This window comes from Myotis davidii, unplaced genomic scaffold (assembly GCF_000327345.1).
Source record: "Myotis davidii unplaced genomic scaffold, ASM32734v1 scaffold6, whole genome shotgun sequence".
In the NCBI taxonomy this organism is placed as follows: domain Eukaryota; kingdom Metazoa; phylum Chordata; class Mammalia; order Chiroptera; family Vespertilionidae; genus Myotis; species Myotis davidii.
In genome coordinates this window covers 14,841,986-14,866,859 of record NW_006383011.1, presented here as the reverse complement: position 1 = coordinate 14,866,859, position 24,874 = coordinate 14,841,986, and the positions used below count along the sequence as shown (strand labels likewise).

The following is a 24,874-nucleotide window of genomic DNA, read 5'->3' as shown; positions in this document are numbered from 1 at the left end:
CATAATACCATATTGGACTATAGGTATGATTTGTAATTTGGAGAACAATATGTACATTGAGTCTATACCTTTTTCTTGCCATCACATTCTACCAAAGATTCTGAGAAAGTTTCTCATCTTAATACCAGAATTCATTATACTTGTGTTTGGCTTATGTCTTATGTATTTGCTTATTGTTTAAGCAAGTGATATTTGCTTATTGTTTAAAAAAATAACTTGAAAATTTGATTTGGAAAAATCATTAAGTCTAGAATTTCTATGCTTGAATGTTAATGCCAGAAGACTTCAGAGGAGTTTTAGCAATACCTTCCTTAAAATTGTTTATTCAAAGGTAATTCCCTTTAATGAAACTTAACCAAATATTAACCAAGTTATGTATTTCCTTTTGGCAGCAGTTCTTGTGACTTCTCACCAGGTGATTTGGTTTGGGCCAAGATGGAGGGTTATCCCTGGTGGCCTTGCTTGGTTTACAACCACCCTTTTGATGGAACATTCATCCGTGAGAAAGGGAAGTCTGCCCGAGTTCATGTACAGTTTTTTGATGACACCCCAACAAGGGGATGGGTTAGCAGAAGGCTATTGAAACCATATACAGGTAAGAGAGTCACTTTGAAGAGTGAGAGTGTATGTGTGTGTGTGTGTTTGTGTGTGTGTATGTAAGTATGAAAATGACAGAGCCCATACATGTGAAGCCCATACATCTCTCATACAGTGAAGTTAAGTGTATTTTATTTCAATGAATTGTAGGAGTGGTGGGGCAAAGGTTTTAGTATGGGAAAAGGATTAAGATGCATCTGCTCTTCAACTAGTTGGTATGTGGAGTGGAATATTTGTGTCCTTTAAGTGACTTATAGCAATATCATCCCCCCCCCCCCTTTTAAATAAATTTTTATTGATTTCAGAGAGGGAGAGAGACATCAATTATGAGAATTATTGATGGGCTGCTTCCTGCACGCCCCCTACTGCCCTGACTGGGGATAGAACTGTGGCCTCCTGGTTCATAGGTCAACACTCAACCACTGAGCCACACTGGCTGGGCATATCATGCCCTTAAAGGAAAGATGATATCATAATTGGATCTTATTATTTGGACCAAAATATCAAATTCAGACATGAAAAGAGTAAATTAAACAGTATGCTCATCTTAAAGGATGAAGAAGCGCCAAAACCGGTTTGGCTCAGTGGATAGAGCGTTGGCCTGCGGACTGAAAGGTCCCAGGTTCGATTCCGGTCAAGGGCATGTACCTGGGTTGCGGGCACATCCCCAGTGGGAGATGTGCAGGAGGCAGCTGATCGATGTTTCTCTCTCATCGATGTTTCTAACTATCTCTCTCCCTTCCTCTCTGTAAAAAATCAATAAAATATATTAAAAAAAAAATAAAGGATGAAGAAGAAAGGCAATGCAATCAGGATACATAGCATATAGATGAACGGCATTCTCTAGGACAAATAGAGATGTATGCTTACCTGGCCTTCAAAATCCTCACTTATTCTTCCCCACTTCTCCCCCCCTCCCTCCCTCTCTCCCTCCCCTTCCTCTTTCTGTCTCAATTAAAAAAAAAGGTTAGAAAAAAGTCCTCACCAGTGGGCACATCTGAGTTCACTTTCATATCAAACTTCTGGAACTTGAACTTTCTCTTCTCAGGTCCAGCCATATTTCACAGATAACAGCAGACTACAAGTGTGTAGCTTCACTTGGGTTAGTTGTGTGCACCCTGTTTAAATCTCTTGAATTAGCGCGTGCATAGTAGGATTGCATGACACAGTGACTATACACTCAAGCATGAACAAGTCTTTATCCTCAGAATTTCCAAGCTAGACTTTATTTTAGAGAGGGAGAGAGACACAGAAACATCGATATGAGAGAGACATTGATCAGTTGCCTTGCCCATGCCCCAAGTGGGGCTTGAACCTGCAACCTGGGTATGCATCCCAACTGGGAATCGAACCCACCTTTGTGTACAGAATGATACTCCAACCAACTGAATCATACTGGCTGGGGCCAGAAGAAAAAAAAGATGCTTTAAAGGATACGCTTGAGAATTTTAACCTGTAAGTATAGCAATAAGTTTTAACTTGTTTAGATGCTAAGCTTGACCCAGTTCACATGATATAAAGAGGGTACAGGGCCCTGGCCGGGTAGCTCAGTTGGTTAGACCATGGTCCTGATACACCAAAGTTGCTGGTTTGATCCCCGGTCAGGGCACATACAAGAAATAACCAATGAATGCATGTATATTTCCAAGCTAGACTTTATTTTAGAGAGGGAGAGAGACACAGAGAAACATCGATATGAGAGAGACATTGATCAGTTGCCTTGCCCATGCCCCAAGTGGGGCTTGAACCTGCAACCTGGGTATGCATCCCAACTGGGAATCGAACCCACCTTTGGTGTACAGAATGATACTCCAACCAACTGAATCATACTGGCTGGGGCCAGCCTAGGACATTTTTGAACTCATTGTTTTGGAATCAGAAGAGACAAGAAGATTAAATAAGGCCCAACAATTTGGGCAGCTTGTTAATTGCAAGACCATACCTTCCCTAACCAAGGACACTTGAGAGCAAATGGTTGGTTTGTACCCTCCTTCCTAACCAGAAAATACATAGCTTAAGTCACCCTGGCCTGGGAAAATAGAAAACAAAGACTCAAGGCCATTTGTGTCAGCTAAACCCAAGGACAGATGAAGTTGGGGAACAAAACCCCCATTAAAGCCAGAGAGATCTAAGATACAAGTAAAACAGGCCAAACAATTATCCACAACACCCCAGTATACTCATTTTGATGCATTAGCATATTAAAAATGCATCTGGAAAGCTGATAAACAGTCTACTGAAACTCTTCCCTAAGATTCTTGCCTGCAGGAAAAAAAAAAGGATAAAAAGCCTTCAGGACAAAGAATCAATGTGGACTCATACAAGAGCACACCTGTGGCCCTTCCCAGGCATGAACTTTTTATTTCTAAGGGTCGCCGTGAGACTTGTAGTCAGAGGGGCAGTGAGCAGCGGCAGCTTGACTTTGGGGCTCACCCCCTGATCCTGTCTTTAAGACCTCCTTTTCTCTGACTTCTTCCCAGTGAGCTAAAGCAGGAAATTTAGTCTGTTCCACTAATTTGCTGTACCATCTCAGTCAACCAAAATAATTATTTAAAAAAATTTTTTTAAAATTGACTTTTAGGGAAAGGGAGAGAAAGAAACATCAGTGTCAGAAACATCAATCAGTTGCCTCCGTAGGCACCCCAACAAAGGATTGAACCTGAAACCTGGGTATTTGCCCTGACTTGGAATCAAGCCTGCCATCTTTTGGTGTATGGGAGACACTCCAACCAACTGAGCCGCAGTGGCCAGGGCCAAAGTAATTTATTTCTGATACTGTTTACTCATATAAAATGAGTGAGTTGGACCCTATGTTGAATGAGGTCTTTTTCCAGGAGTAATTTTGAGATTCTAAACACAGCTTTGGCAAATGAATTTAGATAGGTTAGGGGTGAATACAACTTTGGGGAAAGTTCAGAGCCTCTTTCCAAATGAATTAGATTGTTGCAGTTTGTGGCTTTGGTTCAGCTTTTTAGAGGAATGGGAAACCAGCTTTATTTTAGGCAGCCCATAAAAGTTGCTAAGTCTATGAAAATTTAGGATGTCCTATTAGTTTTAGTATAGAGAAAGAAGGAAATAATGTGAAGCTTGGATCTCTTAAATTTAGATTCTGGTTTGTTTTTAAATTACAGTTCTTAGTTATGTTTGGGCAGAAGGAAACAGACATTCCTAGTTATGACTCCTGGAAAAGAACTAAATAATTTGTACCATTAGACTAGTGATCTTCTGCATTTAACCTTTTTGCTCAGTGAATATTACAGCTTTTAAAGAAAAAGTTTTTATTGATTTCAGAGAGGAAGGGAGAGGGAGAGATGGAAACATCAATGATGAGAATCACTTATAGGCTGCCTCCTGCATGCCCTCACACTGGGGATCAAGCTTCAAACCCGGGCATGTGCCCTGATTGGGAATTGAACCGTGACCTCTGGTTCATAGGTTGATGCTCAACCAGAGCCATGCTGGCCAGGCAGGGTAAACTTATTTTTAATATCATAGCTTCATTTAACAGACAGTGTGTGTAGTCTTTGCGTTCCTGAAGTAATTTTTTAAAAAAAGGGTCTCAAACCCCTTTACATCTCATGCCTCACTTGAAGAGGTATACCTTACCTGTTTGTTTAGGCTATAGTCCCAGGTCATTAGAAGAGACTACGTGGTCCTGGGTGATCCAAGTGCAAGAAAGTAAAATAGGTAATTGCAGTTTCATTGGTAGTTTTACACTACCAATGAAATCAGTTGCCTCCGTATGCACCCCAACTGAAGATAACTTCCTTGTGGGCTTTATTGATCTAGCTATATTAATAAAAATAATGGTGTAGTAAAAGTTATACTTGATTGTTGTTATTTTTGTTCATTTGGGCAGGTGTTGTAGGTTGAACCAACTATCTAGCCAACAATTCTTACTTATAAATATATGTTTTTAGGTTCAAAATCAAAGGAAGCCCAGAAAGGAGGTCATTTTTACAATGCAGAGCCTGAAATAATCAAAGCAATGCAACGTGCAGATGAAGCCTTGACTAAAGATAAGATTAAGAGGCTTGAATTGGCAGTGTGTAATGAGCCCTCAGAACCAGAGGAGGAAGAAATGGAGGTGAGACATTGCAAACAGTTATTTCTGCTAGGAGAATGATGGAAAGGGGTGGCATATTAAAGTGACATTCTCTTGCTTTACATTTTCATATACTATACTACTCATGCACACATATGTCTATGCTTCCCTGGATTGTAGGGTAAGTTAGATTACATAGTCTCTGCAGCCCAGCACCCCATTATATTAGTGTCCTCAAGCCTCTGGAAGACACATGCTACAAGAGGTGGCAATAAGTAGAGAGCTAGGGCTGGTAAGGAGGTAGTGATAAAATTGGTCATGGTGTCCGATAGTGAGCTTAGGAAATTCATTAAATCATTTACATGCTCTAATACTTTTTGTTGTATTTTGGATTAATAAGGATAGAGGCTGAGTAACCTTGAAGTACAACCTTGGTTTCAAATGTTAATGGTCATTATTTGATGGAATTAAATCCAGTTAAGAAAATGAACAAGTAATTTGTTCATTTAAAACAAATAACTTGTCCATTTAAAACATTTTCTAATTTAGTAAATTAATGAGGTATGTGTTTAAAAGAGATGCATCTAAGCTTTTTGTTTTATTCTGTTTTATAGATGAGGGAATATGTGAGTTAACATGAGTATTTTAAGAGAAATGAAAGAAAAGTCTTTAATTTTAATTTTGAGGTTGAGACCAGGGGGTCATAACATGAATCAGGTTTAGAACTGGATGGATAGTAACTACAGAGATCACATAGCCTTATGCATGTGGTACAGATCCACAAGTAGATGTGCTTTGCCTAAGAAGATACTGTTGTTTTGTGGAAGATCAAGGGGCCTAGAATCAGTGTAGATTACTTACTGCTTTATTATACTAAAAGAATATATAAAGAGGCCCAGTTGGTTGGAGTGTCGTCCTGTACATCAAAAGGTGGTGAGTTTAATTCTCAGTTGGTACATACGTAGGTGGTGGTTTTTTTTTTCTGTTTTAAGTATATTCTTATTAATTTCACAGAGGAACAGAGAGGGAGAGAGAGAGAAGCAACAATGATGAGAGAGAATCATTAATTGGCTGTCTCCTGCACACCCCCTAATGGGGATTGAGCCCACTACCTGGGCATGTGCCCTGACTGGGTATTGAACCGTGACCTGGTTCATAGGTTGATGGTCAATCACTGAGCAACACCGGCCGGCTAGGTTGTAGGTTTGATTCCCGGTCGGGGTGTGTAAGGGAGGCAAATTGCTAAATGTTTCTCTCCCCTTTACTCTCTGTGAACATATCCTTTGGTGTGGATTGAAAAAAGAAGTATATAAAACAATAAACATTTTAATATGTTTATCTGTTGAAGAGGAAACCCTGGAAGATAAACAGAGGGAGACTTAAAGATTTTATTTCTACAGCTGTGACTAATGAATACATCATTTATGGGCATGTTTCATCACTATTGTATAGGGTAGAACTGTCATGACAGAATTGCTTAATCTTGTAGTGTGATACTTGTTTTAATGTTAGGTGAAACAAATTGATATTCCTTAAAGAGAATTGTTTCTCATTTTTGAAGGTTAGTTTTTGTGGAGAGCGGCCACAGCATTTGGACAGGTTCAAGCCTCAGACTGATGAGAGGGCATGGTCCTCTTGTGGCAAAGCCACATATAAGTCCTAGCTTGGAGGGCAAAGCCCTCCCAGCACAATTAAAGACTCAGCTTATTATAGGCTGTGTCACTGTTTCCTCATCCAGGTGCAGTGGTCCACCTGGCCCCAACTATATTCTCTTGTCTGTTTTCTTTAATTCTTCACTGAACTTATCCCCCCCCCCCTCCCCCGGCCGTGCTGGATGCAGTTCATTGGCACCCGGTTTGCCACAAATTTTTCTCTTGGTATATGAGAGGTATTCACAGCAGTATTGTACTTTTCCAAATTTTCTTTTGTTTTTACATGCTCTTTCCTTGCCTGCCAGGTAGGTGCATTAGATAAGAATGAAGAAGATAATGAAATTGAGAGCGAAGAGGAAGTGCGGCCTAAGGTGCAAGGATCTAGGCGAAGTAGCCGCCAAATTAAAAAACGGAGAGTCATATCAGACTCTGAGAGTGACAACGGTGGCTCTGATGTGGAATTCAAGCCAGATGCTAAGGAGGAAGGAAGCAGTGATGAAATAAGCAGTGGAGTGGGGGATAGTGACAGTGAAGGCCTGCATAGCTTTGTCAAAGTTGCTCCAAAGCGGAAGAGAATGGTGACTGGAAACGGCTCTCTTAAAAGGAAAAGTTCAAGGAAGGAAATGCCCCCCGTCAGTAAACGAGCAACTGGCATTTCCTCAGAAACCAAGAGTACTTTGTGTGCTTTCTCTGCCCCTCAAAATTCTGAATCCCTAGCCCACATTAGTGGAAGATGTGATGATAATAGTCGCCCAGCTGTCTGGTATCATGAAACTTTAGAATGGCTCAAGGAGGAAAAGAGAAGAGATGTGCACAGGAGGCGACCAGATCATCCAGATTTTGATGCATCTACACTCTATGTGCCTGAGGATTTCCTTAATTCCTGTACTCCTGGGATGAAGAAGTGGTGGCAGATTAAGTCTCAGAACTTTGATCTTGTTATATTTTATAAAGTGGGGAAGTTTTATGAGCTGTACCACATGGATGCTCTTACTGGAGTCAATGAACTAGGACTGGTATTCATGAAAGGCAACTGGGCCCACTCTGGTTTCCCTGAAATTGCATTTGGCCGATACTCAGATTCTCTGGTTCAGAAGGGCTATAAAGTAGCACGGGTGGAACAGACTGAGACCCCAGAAATGATGGAGGCAAGATGCCGAAAGATGGCACATATATCTAAGCATGATAGAGTGGTGAGGAGGGAGATTTGTAGGATCATTACTAAGGGTACACAGACGTACAGTGTGCTGGAAGGTGACCCCTCTGAGAACTACAGTAAGTATCTTCTTAGCCTTAAAGAAAAAGAGGAAGATACTTCTGGCCACACTCGAGTATATGGTGTATGCTTTGTTGATGCCTCACTGGGAAAGTTTTTCATAGGTCAGTTTTCAGATGATCGCCATTGCTCAAGGTTTAGGACTCTCGTGGCACATTATCCTCCAGTACAAGTATTGTTTGAGAGAGGAAATCTCTCAACAGAAACCAAGATGATCCTGAAGGGTTCATTATCCTCTTCTCTTCAGGAAGGTCTGATACCAGGCTCCCAGTTTTGGGATGCAGCCAAAACTTTGAGAACTCTTCTTGAAGAAGGATATTTTAAAGAAAAGTTAAATGAGGACAGTGGGGTGGTATTACCCCACGTTCTTAAAGGTATGACTTCAGAGTCTGATTCTATTGGGTTGACACCAGGAGAAAAGAGTGAATTGGCCCTCTCTGCTCTAGGTGGTTGTGTCTTCTACCTCAAAAAATGCCTTATCGATCAGGAGCTTTTATCAATGGCTAATTTTGAAGAATATATTCCCTTGGATTCTGACATGGTCAGTGTTACAAGACCTGGTGCTGTTTTTTCTAAAGTCAATCAACGAATGGTGCTAGATTCTGTGACATTAAACAACTTGGAGATTTTTCTGAATGGAACAAACGGTTCTACTGAAGGTACCCTACTAGAGAAGATTGATACTTGCCATACTCCTTTTGGTAAGCGGCTCCTAAAGCAGTGGCTGTGTGCCCCACTGTGTAACCCTTTTGCTATCAATGATCGTTTAGATGCTATCGAAGACCTAATGTTTGTGCCTGACAAAATCACTGAGGTTGTAGATCTTTTAAAGAAGCTTCCAGACCTTGAGAGGCTATTAAGTAAAATTCATAATGTTGGGTCTCCGTTGAAGAGCCAGAACCACCCAGATAGCAGGGCTATAATGTATGAAGAAACTACATACAGTAAAAAAAAGATTATTGATTTCCTTTCTGCTCTGGAAGGATTCAAAGTAATATGTAAAATTATAGGGATTATGGAAGAAGTCACTGATGACTTTAAGTCTAAAATTCTTAAGCAGGTCATTACTCTGCGGACAAAAAATCCTGAAGGTCATTTTCCTGATTTAACTGTAGAACTGAACCGATGGGATACAGCCTTTGACCATGAAAAGGCTAGAAAGACTGGAGTGATTACTCCCAAAGTAGGATTTGACTCGGATTATGACCAAGCTCTTGCTGACATAAAAGAAAATGAGCAGAGCCTCTTGGAATACTTGGAGAAACAGCGCAGTCGAATTGGCTGTAGAACCATAGTCTATTGGGGAATTGGTAGGAACCGTTACCAGTTGGAAATTCCAGAGAATTTCACCACCCGTAATTTGCCAGAAGAATATGAGTTGAAATCCACCAAGAAGGGCTGTAAACGATACTGGACTAAAACTATTGAGAAGAAGTTGGCTAATTTGATAAATGCGGAAGAACGGAGAGACGTATCATTGAAGGACTGCATGCGACGACTATTCTATAACTTTGATAAAAATTACAAGAATTGGCAGGCTGCTGTAGAATGCATCGCAGTGTTGGGTAAGATTTTCAACAAGCTTCTAAGGCTTTGGTTAGTAAAGTTCTGTGTTCCAGTTGTGCATTAAAACTTAAGTCCATTGGAGAGTCCCCATTGATGCATATCCCTAAAACAAGGTTATATATACTTTGACAAGTATAAAATATACTTGCCTTTTCACTAGGCAAAATGAGTAGGTTGGCCATAGTCATGTAAGTTGTTCACTGGAAACTTAGTAGCCTTCTGGCCTTCAGCCTTAAAAAGATTTTTTTTTATGTTAATCTTCATCAGAGGATATTTTTCCACTGATTTTGAGAGAGAATGAAAGGGAGGGAGGAAGAAAAACGGATTTGAGAGGGAGACACATTGATTGATTGGCTTCAACACATGCCCTGACGGAATTGAACCCAGGCCATTCTGGTGCATGGGATAATGCGCTAACCCTTGAGCCCCACTGGCCAGGTTTGAGACAATTTCCATTGTTTTTCATGAATACCGTTTTTAATCTATTTTTTGTTGCATTAATTTAAAACTATCCCTAACGCATCACTTAATTTCTTTCATGACTTTTGCATTTTCTGTTTTTCAGTGAATCTTGACATGCCTTTTCAAAAGATTTTAATCTTTCCTTTTTCTTAGAAATCGTAGGAAAGTGATAATTTGGGCTAAGAGCCCTAATTTATGTATTTGTAATTTTATAATAGCTTCATAAATTTTTCTTTGTATTTCAAGGCCAACTTATTTGGAGCCCTACTGTTCAGGGGTGTTTTTTTTTTGTGTTTAAAAAAATATAGCTACCAGTTTACCTAAATTTGTAGCATAATTGTGATCTGAACCCAACTGTCAGAAATAGAATAGTATATTTTTGTATTGTGTGTGCCACATTTTTTCCTTAAGCCAATACAGTTTCAAACAGTTTGGTGGGTATATTAAAATCCTTCCTTTCCCTGGCGTGTGTGGTTCAGCTGGTTGCAGTGTTGTCCTGTGCACTGAAGGATCATGGGTGGGAGGCAGCCTATTAAACCCCTTCCCCGGCAGAAACGTGTTTTCAGTCGTCGACGAGTATACTCGTCTAAAACTTTACCTTCAAAAACCAGCTACATACGTACCATTCTAAATAATTTCATCTAGAAACTTTCTGAGGAAATACTATTCTTAACCACAAAAATGGGAAGAAAAAATAATTACAAACTGTTTTCATAACCAGCATCAAAAATACTATATAGAACCAAAATAAAAAAAATTAGTCTGAAAATGCCTATCAAATTCTTAACCCCTTCCCCGGCAGAAACGTGTATACTCCTTTTCACAAAATGTTCTTTTTCAGTCGTCGACGAGTATACTAGGAAAATATGGTAAAAAAAATATGGTATATAGGAAGACGAGTTACAAACTGTTTTCATAACCAGCATCAAAAATACTATATAGAACCAAAATAAAAAAATTAGTCTGAAAAAGAAACGTTTTTAACAAAAAAACTGTTGGGGAAGGGGTTAATGTTTCTCTTTCTCTCCTCCCTTCCTCTCAAATCCACTAAAAGAAAAATCCGCCCTCAGTACAGGTGTTCAAAATTGGTGAATTTTCTTCTTATAATTGTACCTATGTCAGAATGTTCTGTTTCTCCCCAAAAGTGATAATTTAGCTTCAGAATTACAAAAGTCCATATGCAGCCACATACTATAACAGATAACACTCAGGAACAGTTAATGAAAGCATGGTATTGTGCTGTTAGTGATAATGATGCCACTACTGTTTGTCTAAACTGGAAGGAAGTAGAACATAGCACCCCCACTGAAAAAGCATTTTTGGAAGACATTTTATAGAAGTTGGGTTTTGATTATCAAGAAACCTCAAAAGTGATGAACCTCACTCTGACTCTTTCTTTAACAGATGTCTTATTGTGCCTGGCTAACTATAGTCGAGGGGGTGATGGTCCTATGTGTCGGCCAGTAGTTCTATTACCAAAAGAAGACACTCCTGTCTTCTTAGACCTTAAAGGGTCCCGTCATCCCTGCATTACGAAGACTTTTTTTGGAGATGACTTTATTCCTAATGACATTCTAATAGGCTGTGAGGAGAAAGAGGAAGAAAATGGCAAAGCTTCTTGTGTGCTTGTTACTGGACCTAACATGGGAGGCAAGTCTACACTCATGAGACAGGTAAACTGACTTCAGGTTTTGCTACAGAAAGTTATTAATATAACAGTTTAAGAATGAATGTATTAACATATTTAGGCCATCCTTTTCCAAATACCACATGAATTACATAGGACTCAATCAGTGACTTAAAGGGAAACTCATTGTGCTATATAAAATTGAGAATTGTCTTTTTCTCATGAACCAGATATCTAGCTGCCTGATGTTAAGGGAAGAATACATTAAAAAGGCAAGGGAGATTTTAGGTCATGGTTTCTTTATAAGATTTTTGATTTAAATTAATAGATGCATATAATGAATGAAAATTATGCAAATGTTTCAGGCAAGCCCTTCAATTAGACTAATTTATAGGAATTCTTACAAAAGAACCATGATAGACAGAAAACCAAATAAAATTTGTGACCTAGTAACTGTTGGGAACTGCTTTTAGGGAAGACAGATATATTTTTGTCTTTATACCAGGGCCTATGTGATAATTTACATTTTAATAGGTTGTAGAAAAAATGAGTGTGAGACAAAGACATTGAGCCCTTGACAGAAATGTTTGCTGACCCTCCTGCTCTCCTGTACTATATTATACTACGTTCACCAGATTTGCTAACTAGAGAGACATACAGTGTAGTATAATGGTTTTCAACCTTAAGAAAGTGAACAACTTCATTAATTTGCATGTCATCCTTGTATAAAGACCATGCTAATCTCTCTATTGTTTCAAAATCAAATCACTTACAGAGTTGAACAAAAATGTACAGGGAGGATTCCATCCTCTGAAATGAATTCATTTGGTTTGGAATTCGTTCTAGGCATTGGTAGTTTGAAGACCGTATAGCCAGAGTTGAGAATCAACTAGTGTTGTGGGTTAATATACAAGCTCTGAGATTTTAAAGTCAGTCAGGCCCCTAAGCCATTTTTTGCCTTCTAATAAGCCTCACTTTTCCTACTTAGGATTTTGAAAATTTTTCTTTTTTTATAGTGTTTCACTCTTCCTACATGATGTTTCTTAGGAAAGATTGTTTAGCTTGGCTTACTGTCTTTTGTGTATCAATAGAGAGATATTTCTCTGTATGTCTATCTTATGATATTCTTTAAACCAGTTATAAAATATCTTTTCCTCCCTCATTCACAGGCTGGCCTATTGGCTGTAATTGCCCAGATGGGTTGTTACGTACCTGCTGAAGTGTGTAGGCTTACACCAATTGATAGAGTGTTTACTAGACTTGGTGCCTCAGACAGAATAATGTCAGGTGAGGTTTTTTTATTTTTCTGTGTAAGGCTTGTTATTTGATTATTTTTCTGGTGTTATGTGAAGCAGAATGCTTTCAGGCTATTCAATTAGTAAATTACTCTTAAGTAATTTCTTGAAATTTAACTGGACAGCTCACGATACATTCGAGTAATATGAATTTAAAAGATGAATTTACTGTTGCAGTAGGATTCTTAAAATGATCACCCATTTGTTTTTTCCCCCTGAAGGTGAAAGTACATTTTTTGTTGAATTGAGTGAAACTGCCAGTATACTTACACATGCAACAGCACATTCTCTGGTGCTGGTGGATGAATTAGGTAAGACATTAAAATTTCCATCTGAAGGCTATCTTTAAAACAAATTTTTAAAAACAGTATTAACGGACTCACTTTGTACCATAGACCCACAACTGGAGATGAGATAAAGTGAAAAGTCTGATTATTAAATTTCTTAATCCTATTCAAATTTAGTTGTGATAATACGGGGATAATGAGACTATTTAAGGAGAATTAACAGGAAGTTTCTGAAGATCTGTGATACTTGAGCAGTGCCACTCCAAGGGCTAAAAGACCTATTTGGCCTAAATACAGAAAACTTTTAACCGATGTATCCTGATTTTTTTTTGCATTACTTTGTAATTTATACTTATTTTACTTTCACAGGAAGAGGTACTGCAACATTTGATGGGACAGCAATAGCAAGTGCAGTTGTTAAAGAACTTGCTGAGAATATAAAGTGTCGTACATTGTTTTCTACCCACTATCATTCATTAGTTGAAGATTATTCTCAAAACGTTGCAGTGCGCTTAGGACACATGGTATGTGCAAACTGCTTTTTCAGAAGTTGATTAGGTGTCTGAGAGAATCAAATTGGATACTTCCATTGCTAGCATGTGAATGTAATATTTCTCATTTTTAGGCATGCATGGTAGAAAATGAATGTGAAGATCCCAGTCAAGAGACTATTACCTTCCTTTATAAATTCATTAAGGGAGCTTGTCCTAAAAGCTATGGCTTTAATGCAGCAAGGCTTGCTAATCTTCCAGAGGAGGTTATTCAAAAGGGACATAGATCCCCCCCCCTTTTTTTTAATTTTAAGGGAAGTTTGCCTGGCTAGTGAAAGGTCGACTCTAGATGCTGAAGCTGTCCATAAGTTGCTGACTTTGATTGAGGAATTATAGACTACAACAGAAGCTTTGAGTTGGCTTTTTTGACAAAGGTGGTAAATTCAGACAACATTATGATCTAATAAACTTTATTTTTTAAAAATGACCATTTTTCCATTTTCTTTCTAGGAAATTAAACCCTTTTAATTCTTACCTACCTTCTACATAATGGTTATTGAATACTTCACAATATATTAAGTCTAGATGTTATGGTACATGCATACACTTTCAGGCTGTTTATACCCACTGTCACCAATACACATAAATGGGGGAGGGAAGCTATGAAACTGTATAGGGCTGTATATATACTTGTCTCAGCTTAATGCAGGAAATTGTTTTAATTTCCAGCAGTTTGTCTAAACTGTTCAAAAAAAAAAACCAAACAAAAACTATGAACAGAGTTCAAATACAGGACTGTTTTGAAGAGACTTTCTAAAGTGTACTTTAAAACATAGTAGTTTTTACCTTTCACAAAACTGAGTTACAAGAATACTTTTGTTTTACAGTGCATCCCTTCCTAGGAAGTCTCATTAAAACACTCACTTTTCTAAGGGTGATTTTGAATGCTGCACAGGGAAGGGAAGGAAATAATAGTCTTAACTTTTCTTAAAGGATACCAGAAACATTGCTGGATATAATTTAAGATTAGTGTTTTCTCTTTCATAGAAAGAACGTACATACTGGGACATGAGTACAGTTACAGCAAGTCTAGGTGTGCTAACAAAACAGGGCACATTCAAGTACAATAAGATTTTGCTTGAAATTAAAAAACAAACTACATGAGATTAAAGCATTAAAATCATATTTCTCAATCTGAATACATGTTAAAAAAAATCAAAAGTAACGCAGAAGTGCTAGCTCACATTTTTTACCATATTACAAAAAGCAATTGGTACCCATGTCCATAAAGGCAGCAACAAAGCTGCTTGTCTATTGATGAGAGTACTACTGCAAATTGGACTGCATTCAATGCTAGTTGTAAAAACACCAGCTTTTCAGAAGTTGGTATCTGTACAAAATTGCAGCTTTTTTTTTTTTCACTTCTGTCCCTTCAAATGTCTTTACACAGTAATGCTAAAACACCCAGCTTTGAGATCCTGAGTCAATATATTGCCACTTTCTTTTTGGTAGCTTGAGCTTCATAGTGTCAACTGACCTCATGTATCCATTTTTAATACAGTCTCTTCCTGTAGCATGGGCAAATACTAAATCTTCTTCCAAAAATGTTTTAAGTTATGATGTTAGAATGGCAGAACTTTTTCTTTAGGGAAGGAATTCAGTTGTGCTGCAATGTATTAGATTCTATAGGTGGAGCAGAGTCATATAGTGTATCTGTATCATGTGTAGGCTCACCAGCTAATGTACAAGGATTAGACAGTGTTCCAGCACCACAGTCACAGAAAAACCTAAAGCAAAATGAAAACCCAAAAATTAGGTAGGGGGATAATTGGGTAATAGAATAGGCAAGAAGGGGGAGGGGGAATAATTGGGTGATAAAACAGGCAAGTATGCTACATACCTATCATGTCTAATAAATTCTACATCATGTCCCTGATGGCACTTCTTAATGCAGTTCACACATATGGCATTTCGATCTGTGGTGTTACAAGTGTGACATCTAAAAAGTAAAAACATTTTTCTTAAAACATGTTAATCAAAATAACTATTTTGTTTGTATATATGAGCTTTGGCTTACAAAAGAGGACTAAAAATTCTTGTGGCTCTAGCCTACAATTCTGTAGAGACTAAAGTGGATTAAATGGATTGTTCTGTCTTCTGAGGAAAACATTATAGAAAGGCCACTGAAACTTGCCTCTTAAGCACTACTGAATTATTTTAGGGAGGAATTAACACCCACTCCACACTTAAATGACTTGTGCTTTTTCTGATATTTATGGTCTCAAACAGGATCCTCTAATAGATTGATCATAGAACTCAATGTGGACAATTAAGTTATATTGTTTTTCCACTGGTAAATACCCAATTTACTCTGTCTTTACTCACACATGTAAGGCGGGGGGAGGGGAATCACCATCTTTTCTGGACTAACAAATAATTTAGAAATATACCTGTAGAAGTCATGCATGGGATAGCTGGTATAACTTGATATTTTATATAAACACTGGCCTCTACTAACAGCCTTTTCTATGGCATCTTGATTGTTCATTATTTTGTTATCTGTAATAAAAGAAAAAAACAAGTAAAATTCTAGAGGACAAAGATTTAAGATAAAAATATAGATTACAGGATTAATAAGTCAAAAGAGGTTAATTAAGTAAATAAGCTAAGAAAAGTAAGACTTTCCTTGTATAAGATATTCCAACTAGAATAAGTCAAAACTTTTCTTTGAAAATAGTCCTTGAGCTGTTGTAACTTTTGTAGAGTGACAGAAGGAATTAAGTTATCAAAGAAGAGTGGCTTCTGAATACTGTCTTCATGGCATAGTTCATGTATTTATAAAGCAGAATGTAGACTCCAACATACCTTTCATTGTTACATTAACACCCGATGCTAAAAATAAGCCTCCAAACCGGTTGTTAAAAATCTGATTGCCTTCTAATGTTGCAGTTGCATGATTTGTAATTTCAATACCTGAAGTAAAATTTAAACAGCAGATGTATTTATCTAGTTTCTTAAAAGAAACTGAACTCTTAACGGGAATAAAGTGCAAATGTTTATTTGAATCACAAACAGTAACATTTTCCACTGTTAATAATGGCATTAACGACTTATTACTTTTAATATTTTAAAATATCTTTGCAAACCAAGAGAACAGTGCCTAGAAATATGATTAGTTAGCAGCTGGTTTATATGCTGAAAAGGAACTAGATGGTTATTTTGAGTATTAAAAGTAACTGTCTGCATTAGCAAAAAGTTGAAATATATAGAACTAGAGGCCCAGTGCATGAATTCATGTACCAGTAGGGTCCTTCGGCCTGGCCTGTGGGATCAGGCTGAAACCAGCTCTTGGACATCCCGCAAGGGGTCCTGGATTGTGAGGGGGCACAGGCCAGGCCGAGCGACCCCACTGGTGCACAATTGGGGCCTGGGAGGGATGCAGGAGGTTGGCCAGCCAGGGAGGGACCACAGGAGGGCTCCAGGGCATGTCCGGCCCATCTTGCTCAGTCCCGATCTGCTGGACCCAAGCAGCAAGCTAACCTACCAGTAAGTCGGAACGTCTGCTCCCTGGTGGTCAGTGCAAGTCATAGCAGCACGTTTTTGGGCAAACTGCACGTTATTTAAATCATCATATCATAATGCACTTTAGGTGTTGTTTTTCTTTTTTTTTTCCCGAAGTCCTCTCCTACTCACCTCGACGCCACGCGGCTTCTCCTAGGTGTTGTTTTTCAATAATTATAACATTTTTATTTACAAAAACAAAGTTCCTAGTACTTTTTTAACGTATGGTACTGCATAAAACATTTTCTTCTATGAAGAGGGACCAAACAAAATTTACATAAGTATCTAGATTCGCTCCTTTTTCCATGGGCGTGAAAAACGAGAACACTCGTGAGCGGTAGGAAATGTGTTAACATATTAGGCTTTTACTATATAGGATGATACTTGGATTTAATTTACCAAGATGTAAAAAAAATGTGTGTGTGAGGCCAGAGGGCTACAATTTTTCTGTATTCCTAATAGTAGTACAAAGCCTGCATTTATTCTATCCCAATTAATGTTTCATAATTACTACTGAACAGCAAAGAGCAATATTTCTTACAGGTTTGTGGAAGAATCCAGAACTTGGATTAGGTACTCTCATTGTTAACAGGCATTCTGCCACTTTGGCAGCACACTTGGCACACCTTTAGTTATTAAGAAAAAGATAATATACTAAAAACCAACCATTTTTAATGTATAGAAAAATAAAGCTACAGGTAACAGAAGAAAATACAAACCTGCAGCAAATCCATCAAATATTCTGTTTTTCCGTAAGACTGGATGACTATTAGTGCTGATGAGAACACCTGCTTGAGCATTCCTGAAAATATCATTTTCTTCAAGGAGACCTATAATAAAATATTTTCTCAGATTAAAGCTAATGCATATAATAAATTTTACTAGCCTTTTTGGTGTCATTTAGGTGGTTTTTTTTTGTTTGTTTTTTAAGTTTCTTATTTAACTGCATTGTAAAATTCACAGAATTTTTCAGCCAAAAAGAAAGTTCATTAGTAATTCAGCATTTAAGGCAAGGTTTAGCCAAAAATTGCAGGTAAACATTCTAACTAATAAACTTCAAATTCCATGGTTGCAGGGACCATGTCTAATTTACTCACCACTGCATCCCCTGGCACATAGATGATTTTCACTGAACACTGCTGAATTACAATTCCTTTGAAATATTTTTAGAACTTTTTAGTACCCTCAAAAGTTTCAAGTTCTGATTATTTCTGGCCATTATTACTATGATTCTTTGATCAATTTCCTTTACTCCAGTCTCAGCTGCTGCTGTATTTTCCCAGGTTCCTACAACTCTTATCATGTCCCTTCTCTGCTTAAAAATCTTTCATAATAAAGTATTAAGTTAACTTGCCATTAAAAGCTTTTGAAAATATTCCCCCGCCCCCCAAACTACTTGTCTCATTTGCTCTGAATATTTTAATCCTTAATACCTTTGGTTTATATTATTTCCTCTTCTGGAATGTCCTGTACTCTATTCTTGCTAATGTCACTTCCTCTGGGAAATTTTCAGTTTCCTTTAATCAAATTCCCTTTAATCAAATTTATTATTAATTCTCTTGACAGTTTAACAATTACTAAAAGTCAGCCAGGAATCAGACTTCAGGTCTTCAAATATTGACTCCACTACTTAACTAGCTCTGAGTGGGCAAATAACTTCCTTCTCAAGGTCTCAGTTTCCGTATCTTTAAAATGGGCACAATATCACCTACCACATACAATTATTATAAGGATTAAATTAATATATATAAAAGTACATTGCACTAAATAAGTATTAGCTAGTATTGCTCCTATAAAACCTACTTATGTACAGTGAACTATAGTTAGCTGTGAACTAATGTTTCTCTGCTCCCTAAAGATATGAAACATGGTCTTATTTTTATAGATATCTGACCCACCTGGTATTGACCCCTAAATTCCCTTTCCCCTGAAAAGAGTGTTCCAAGTTCCTGTCTCTATTCTTACATATGTCCGCTAACCTCCTCAATTGCTATTGCATTGCTAAGATCTTGTCCAAACTCCATACTGCATATACAAAAGCCTTTTATGACTTGGGTCCTGCCCCCTCTCTCCAGCCTTAACTTCCAGTACCTCTTGTCTTACTAAAGAGACCACTTTCAGTTTCATTTAGACGTTTGTTTACAATGTGCTACTCCATTAGACTGTAAACTTTCTGGATGTAGTACTGTTTTATTCACCATTATATCTTTAGCATCTGTATCACAGTGGTTGGTACAGAGGTGTTCAATTAGGAATAACAAATGAAAGAGTGAAAGAATATTTTCTATACCTGGAATGGCCTCCCACCCCCTCCCACTCCCATTTTCCTGTGAATACTCAATTTTCAAGAGACATTTCAAGAATAATTTTACTCCATAAATCTTTTCTCAGCACCTTGCAAATAAAACCACCATTCTGTATTGTTTCCTCATTATATCTTTTAAAGACTCCTATCAGAGATATGTTACTTTATTGAATTACTAGACTGTAAACTCCTGGAGAGTCTATGTCTTTAAGAAAATTACCCTTGCTTGGTTGCAGTAGTAAATTTTGTTTAAATCTTGGTATGTCACAGTAATAACTAGCTATCTTTCCACATAAGGTGAGCACACAATGTTGGGTCACTGATATTTCAGGTATGGCGATAAATTTGCATTAGACATTCTTTCCCAGTCTTTCTTATGAACATGAATTTTCAAAGGGCAGGGACTGTGGAACTTTTGCCTCAATACAAAGTGACTTGGCCTTCATGGATACCAAACCCAGCACACCTTAGCTTCATTAATTCCATTACCCAACAAACATCGTTGTAAAATAGATACAAAGCAATACTTATTACAGACATTTCATATATTTACAGACCAATTAAGTTCTCACACCTAGTTCTATAACTTGACTTTGAAGTTTATTATATCACTCTTCTGAATAAAAAGTCCAGAGAGGCTGTGAACAAATTCTGCTACCTTAAGAAAGCCTTACTAACAAACTGGCACACTCACGGTGGTACAGAAAGAAAAGAAAAATACTGTAAACATTTGTTTCCTTTAACTCTAGGCACTAATCTCCTAAACCATCTCAAGACTTGATAAGAAAAAATAATTGAGATTCATGTTAACTGGCAATGCCATTGATTGTTAAAGATATAGAAGAAGAATAATTGAAAATTGGAGTTTTTACTAATGCAAAATTAACAACAATACCTCGACCCCCATTAAATATACAGATGCCACCATCTCTTCCATCATGGATTTTATTTCTTCTTAGTGTAGGGTTACTATCTGTCTTAATCCAGACTCCAGCCATTGCATTGTCAAATATTTCATTGTCTTCTATACAGCCTAGACCTATAAATGCAAAAATTTAGGTTATGTTATTTAGAAAGTATATTCTTTTTTTTCTTAAATATATATTATTGATTTTTTACAGAGAGGAAGGGGGAGAGATAGAGAGTTAGAAACATCGATGGGAGAGAAACATCGATCAGCCACCTCCTGCACATATCCTACTGGGGATGTGCCCGCAACCCAGGTACATGCCCTTGACCGGAATCGAACCTGGGACCTTTCAGTCCGCAGGCCGACGCTCTATCCACTGAGCCAAACCGGTTTCGGCTAGAAAGTATATTCTTAAAGACTATTAGCACTGCGAGACAGATGAAGGATTATACATACCGGAATTATAAACTAGAATTCCACCATTCTGTCCTCCCCAGATTTTGTTGCGCCTAATTTTGGGGTTGCTTCCAGTCCTATGAATAGAATAGAAAACAATGCCATTTTAATTGCTTCTGTTCCTATATCCCATGAGGTAACAGTGAAAAAGTACACATTAATCATAGAATTAACTATAGCCTGGCTGGTGTGGGTCAATGCTTGAACGTCAACCTATGGACCAAGTGGCCATGGTTCGATTCCTGGTCAGGGCACATACCTGGGTTGCAGGCTATAGCCCCAGTGTGGAGTGTGCAGGAGGCAGCCAATCAATAGTTCTCTATCATCACTGACGTTTCCATCTCTCTCTCCCTTCCTCTCTGAAATACATAAAAATATATTAAATGAAAAGAATTAACTATACAATGGAGTCCTTCAAAATGCTCTGAAAGCCTGTCAATAAAGAAATTTGTTTAATTTAGCTTAATTCTTTTTTTCCTTTTGTAAAAAAATATATTTTATTGATTTTTTACAGAGAGGAAGGGAGAGGGATAGAAAGTTAGAAACATCAATGAGAGAGAAACATTGATCAGCTGCTTCCTGCACGTCCCCTACTGGGTATGTGCCCGCAACCAAGGTACAAATCCTTGACCGGAATCAAACCCGGGACCCTTCAGTCCGCAGGCCGATGCTCAATCCACTGAGCCAAACTGGTTAGGGCTAGCTTAATTCTATTTCCCACAGAACACATTTAACTATACTTTATGTTATTACTATAGAGTTTCTTAACATGTAAACTAAATGGAGGGGGTAAGAATAAATAACTATTATTATTATGTACTCCCCTCATGTAAAATGAAGGGTTGAATTATATGATTAGGACTACTATAGTTCCAAAAACTGTTAAGATATAGGGTATAGGAGTGTAAGAGACTATTAATTTTGCACAAATAGCATAAAAACAAAAGCTTCCATTTACGAGTGCCTACAACATGTCAGACATAGTTCACCAGTATTTTATATAGTCTTCCATAGTATCCAAGTATGATGGAGTACACTGAATGCTGTCCTCAACTAGTCCAAGAAAAGTTACAATCTAACAATTTAAGCCAAGAGTACGACAGAGTGTGAATTACAGACACACACAAAGGAATAAAGACTGAGCACTGAATAACAAGAAAATTTCTTCTACGGACTCCACATATTCCTCATTCCCTCCCCCCAAAAAAGCCAATTGTGAAAAACATTTACCTTATCTGAACCCCTGAATACATATGATTATAGATATCATTGTCTTCTAGCACTCCATGTCCATTGTCATAAAAATAAACACCAACCTAAAATTAAAAAAAAAAATTTTTTTCATGTGACAAAAGTGTTGAATAAAACCATGATTTCCCATACAGGAATCCAAGGCCATCTTACCTGCTTGCCACTGTGTATCCTGTTTCTTCTCAGTACTGGAGTGCTGCCAGTTGTCACCCAGACTCCAGCCAGAGTATTACTATAAACTTCATTCTCTTCTATTACACCTTGTCCTTTCTCATGCTAAATAAAAGATACATTCACTACAATATCCATTTTGTATCAGCAAAAGATAGTTTATAGTGTATTCCCCTCTTTAAAGACAGTTTTAACAAAATTTTAAAAAAATTTTGTTATCCAGGTAAGGAGGCAATGATAACATTTTTATGTAGCCTCTAAGTTCGGCTTCTAAAATGTTTATACTGTCCATTATGTGGTTATATACTCTTAAATCTATTATAGTAAAAGTAGTAGCATGCAATTTTTTTTAGGAAAATCATTTATTTCATTCTAAGATACACAGCAAACTGAAGATCTCTCATTTAGTAATTAACAGTTATTTCACATTAACACTGGTAAAGTCACTTCAAAATGATAAGGCTTCAGGGTTGCTAAAATTTTTATTTTTAGCACATTAGAGACATGAATATTTCTAGAACTGTAAATAAAAATTAGAGTCACAAAAAACGTTCATAAAGATCTTTCAGAAATTAGGATCCTATTATTTTCTTACTTGAATCTGTTGTAACAGTTTCAGATACCATGGTAACAAAGGACATACACAGGTTTTAAAATTTTGGGAGATGCTCAATTATATTACAACATAAATTCAAAAGAAAATTGGCCTTTTCAGAAGATAAAAATGTTTAAGTTTAGTGATATTAGTATTTTCAGTGTTATTACTTTTGGAAAATTTCAGAGATTGATACAGTAGTCACAGTGACAAAATTCCAGTGCAACAAATATAACTAAAGACAGACAATCAGTTGTTACTTCATATTGCCAATTATAATAAAAATCTTTAATAGAAAGATGTATTTCCTATGCCTAAATTTAGTCAGTTGATTAAATTTTATAGAACACTACAAACACTATAAAATTAAAAGTCTTTTATTTTTATATATACTGGCAGGGAGAAAAGGGTCTTATTCATTGTCTAAATATTAAAGACAGTTACAGATTCATACTCTAAAAGTTGGACTACCTCAAGCTAAACATAATTCTGCCCCATCGCCCCTACTCCTCTGGTTTTGATGTATGAAATTCTAGAACTGTATTCATTAACTTACCACATAAATCCCACCATGCTGGCCATCATGAATTTTGTTATGTCGAACAATGGGACAACTGTTTGTCCTAATCTGAATTCCTGCTAATGCATTTCCTATTTAAAAGTAAAAGTTATAATATCAACATATGGAGCCTAGCGAAACATAGTAAAAGTTTTACATTCTGTAGTAGCTAACATTCTTACTAGAATTTTAGTAAAAGCACAACTCTGTGAAATATGTAATATTCAGAAAGATACTTATGGCTCATGAGTAATACAAGACAAAACTGAAGGATCTAAGTGTAAAAAAAAATGCCAAGGATTGTAGGCATTGTAAGTATAGTGATTAAGGGTAGAGACAATTGGTTAGGCTGCATAATTTTAAATCCCAGGAATTCTATCTACTTCCTGTGTGATTTTGAATAAGTCATTTAATATCTCTGTACCTTTGTTTCTTGATCACTAAATGGAGATATTTAATAGTATTTACTTCACAGGGTTGATGTGAATATTATATGACTTAATTTAGATAAGGTGCTCAGAACAGTGCCTGACACTGAGTAAACTTTATGTAAGTATTATCAGGTGTTAGCAAAGGAGAAAATCCAGGAACATATCAGTGTCTAGCACATAGACATCCAGTAGTTTGCTGAAGTTTTAATGAGGATTAAGTATTTTCCCTTCCTAGCAGTACCAAAGTACCAAACTACCATAGCAATAATTTATTAATTATTAAACAATGGAATAATTTAAGGAAACTGTAGATACTCCTTGAATCTATTTATCTACCTTTTTTGATCCCTGGTATCTGGCATAGTGCCAGGTACATAGTAGGTATTTAGTAAATGTTTGTAGGTGAATAAATATCACAGAAAATCTTTAATGAGAATTTTAAAAATTGGATCGGTTCTACTTGGATAGTGTCAAACTGTTCCATTTTGCTAATGTGAGGAAGAGAAGTCAAACTCTAAAATTTTATAGAACAAAGCCACATGCTTACCATAAATGTCATTTCCTTCAATAAGGCCTCGTCCATCACCAAAGATGTAAACTCCCCCTTGATTTCCATTAAATATAGAATTCCCCCTATAATTACATGAAATAATAAAAATAAGAATCTATTCAGCAAGCTTACTTATTTTATACAATTAATTGTAAGGTCACTCATGGTCATGTGGCCTTGGAAAACTATTTAACTTATATGATCCTGTTTCCTAATCCATCAAATGAAATATTCGGACTAGATGATTTCTAAATTCCCTTCTAGTTCTAAGACCTAAAGCTTTGGAAAAGTCATCTAATATCTGAGAAAAAATAGCATTCTTAAAAATTCCCCTTAAAACAGCTAACTCATTCAAAATAACTTTCATAAAACTGCTCTAGATGTATTTGTTGAATACTAACAAGAAGAAAACCCCATATTCTACTTTCAATGGAAACCAGTGGGAAAAAAAATTTGACATAAATATATCATGGTCTTTAATCTACACTAATAAGAGACAAAGATGCTAATTGACCGTACCTTCACTATGCCCCAAGCCATGCCCACCAGCTAATCAGAGTGACTATATGCAATTAACCCAACCAAGATGGCGGCCGGCAGCCACGGAGCTGGAGCAAGCAGGAGGCTGGGTTGTCCGGGTGATGGAGGAAGTCAAGCTTCCCGCCTGCCCTGAGCCAGCTATGGCCTCAGCTCATGGCATCAAAGTTTCAATTATAGAAGACAAATAAATCCCAGATACCTGCTTCCAGCCAGCCTCCACTTGGAACTTGGGTGGCTGGGGACCGTG

General features: G+C 37.2%; 2 protein-coding genes across 2 annotated transcripts in view; one reads left to right on the top strand and one right to left on the bottom strand.

Moving 5' to 3' along the window:
* The first annotated feature begins 183 nt into the window (after nucleotides 1-183).
* MSH6 (mutS homolog 6) lies at nucleotides 184-13,785 on the top strand. The gene is given in 9 exon segments (XM_015557907.1): nucleotides 184-595; nucleotides 4,518-4,684; nucleotides 6,600-9,135; nucleotides 11,003-11,271; nucleotides 12,395-12,512; nucleotides 12,742-12,831; nucleotides 13,177-13,331; nucleotides 13,433-13,599; nucleotides 13,601-13,785. Coding segments are annotated over 9 exon segments (3,756 nt in total). The 5' UTR covers nucleotides 184-435; the 3' UTR covers nucleotides 13,695-13,785.
* Nucleotides 13,755-24,874, bottom strand: part of FBXO11 (F-box protein 11) — a 34,534-nt gene continuing 23,414 nt past the window's right edge. The window contains exons 13-23 of the mRNA XM_015557860.1: nucleotides 24,085-24,170; nucleotides 23,104-23,198; nucleotides 21,935-22,057; nucleotides 21,761-21,846; nucleotides 20,531-20,607; nucleotides 20,060-20,203; nucleotides 17,579-17,689; nucleotides 16,164-16,271; nucleotides 15,749-15,857; nucleotides 15,199-15,297; nucleotides 13,755-15,085 (exon numbers count right to left, since the gene is read on the bottom strand). Of these exons, the coding sequence (XP_015413346.1) occupies nucleotides 14,956-15,085; nucleotides 15,199-15,297; nucleotides 15,749-15,857; nucleotides 16,164-16,271; nucleotides 17,579-17,689; nucleotides 20,060-20,203; nucleotides 20,531-20,607; nucleotides 21,761-21,846; nucleotides 21,935-22,057; nucleotides 23,104-23,198; nucleotides 24,085-24,170 (1,168 nt within the window). The 3' untranslated portion in view covers nucleotides 13,755-14,955. The remainder of the gene's footprint in view (nucleotides 15,086-15,198; nucleotides 15,298-15,748; nucleotides 15,858-16,163; nucleotides 16,272-17,578; nucleotides 17,690-20,059; nucleotides 20,204-20,530; nucleotides 20,608-21,760; nucleotides 21,847-21,934; nucleotides 22,058-23,103; nucleotides 23,199-24,084; nucleotides 24,171-24,874) is intronic.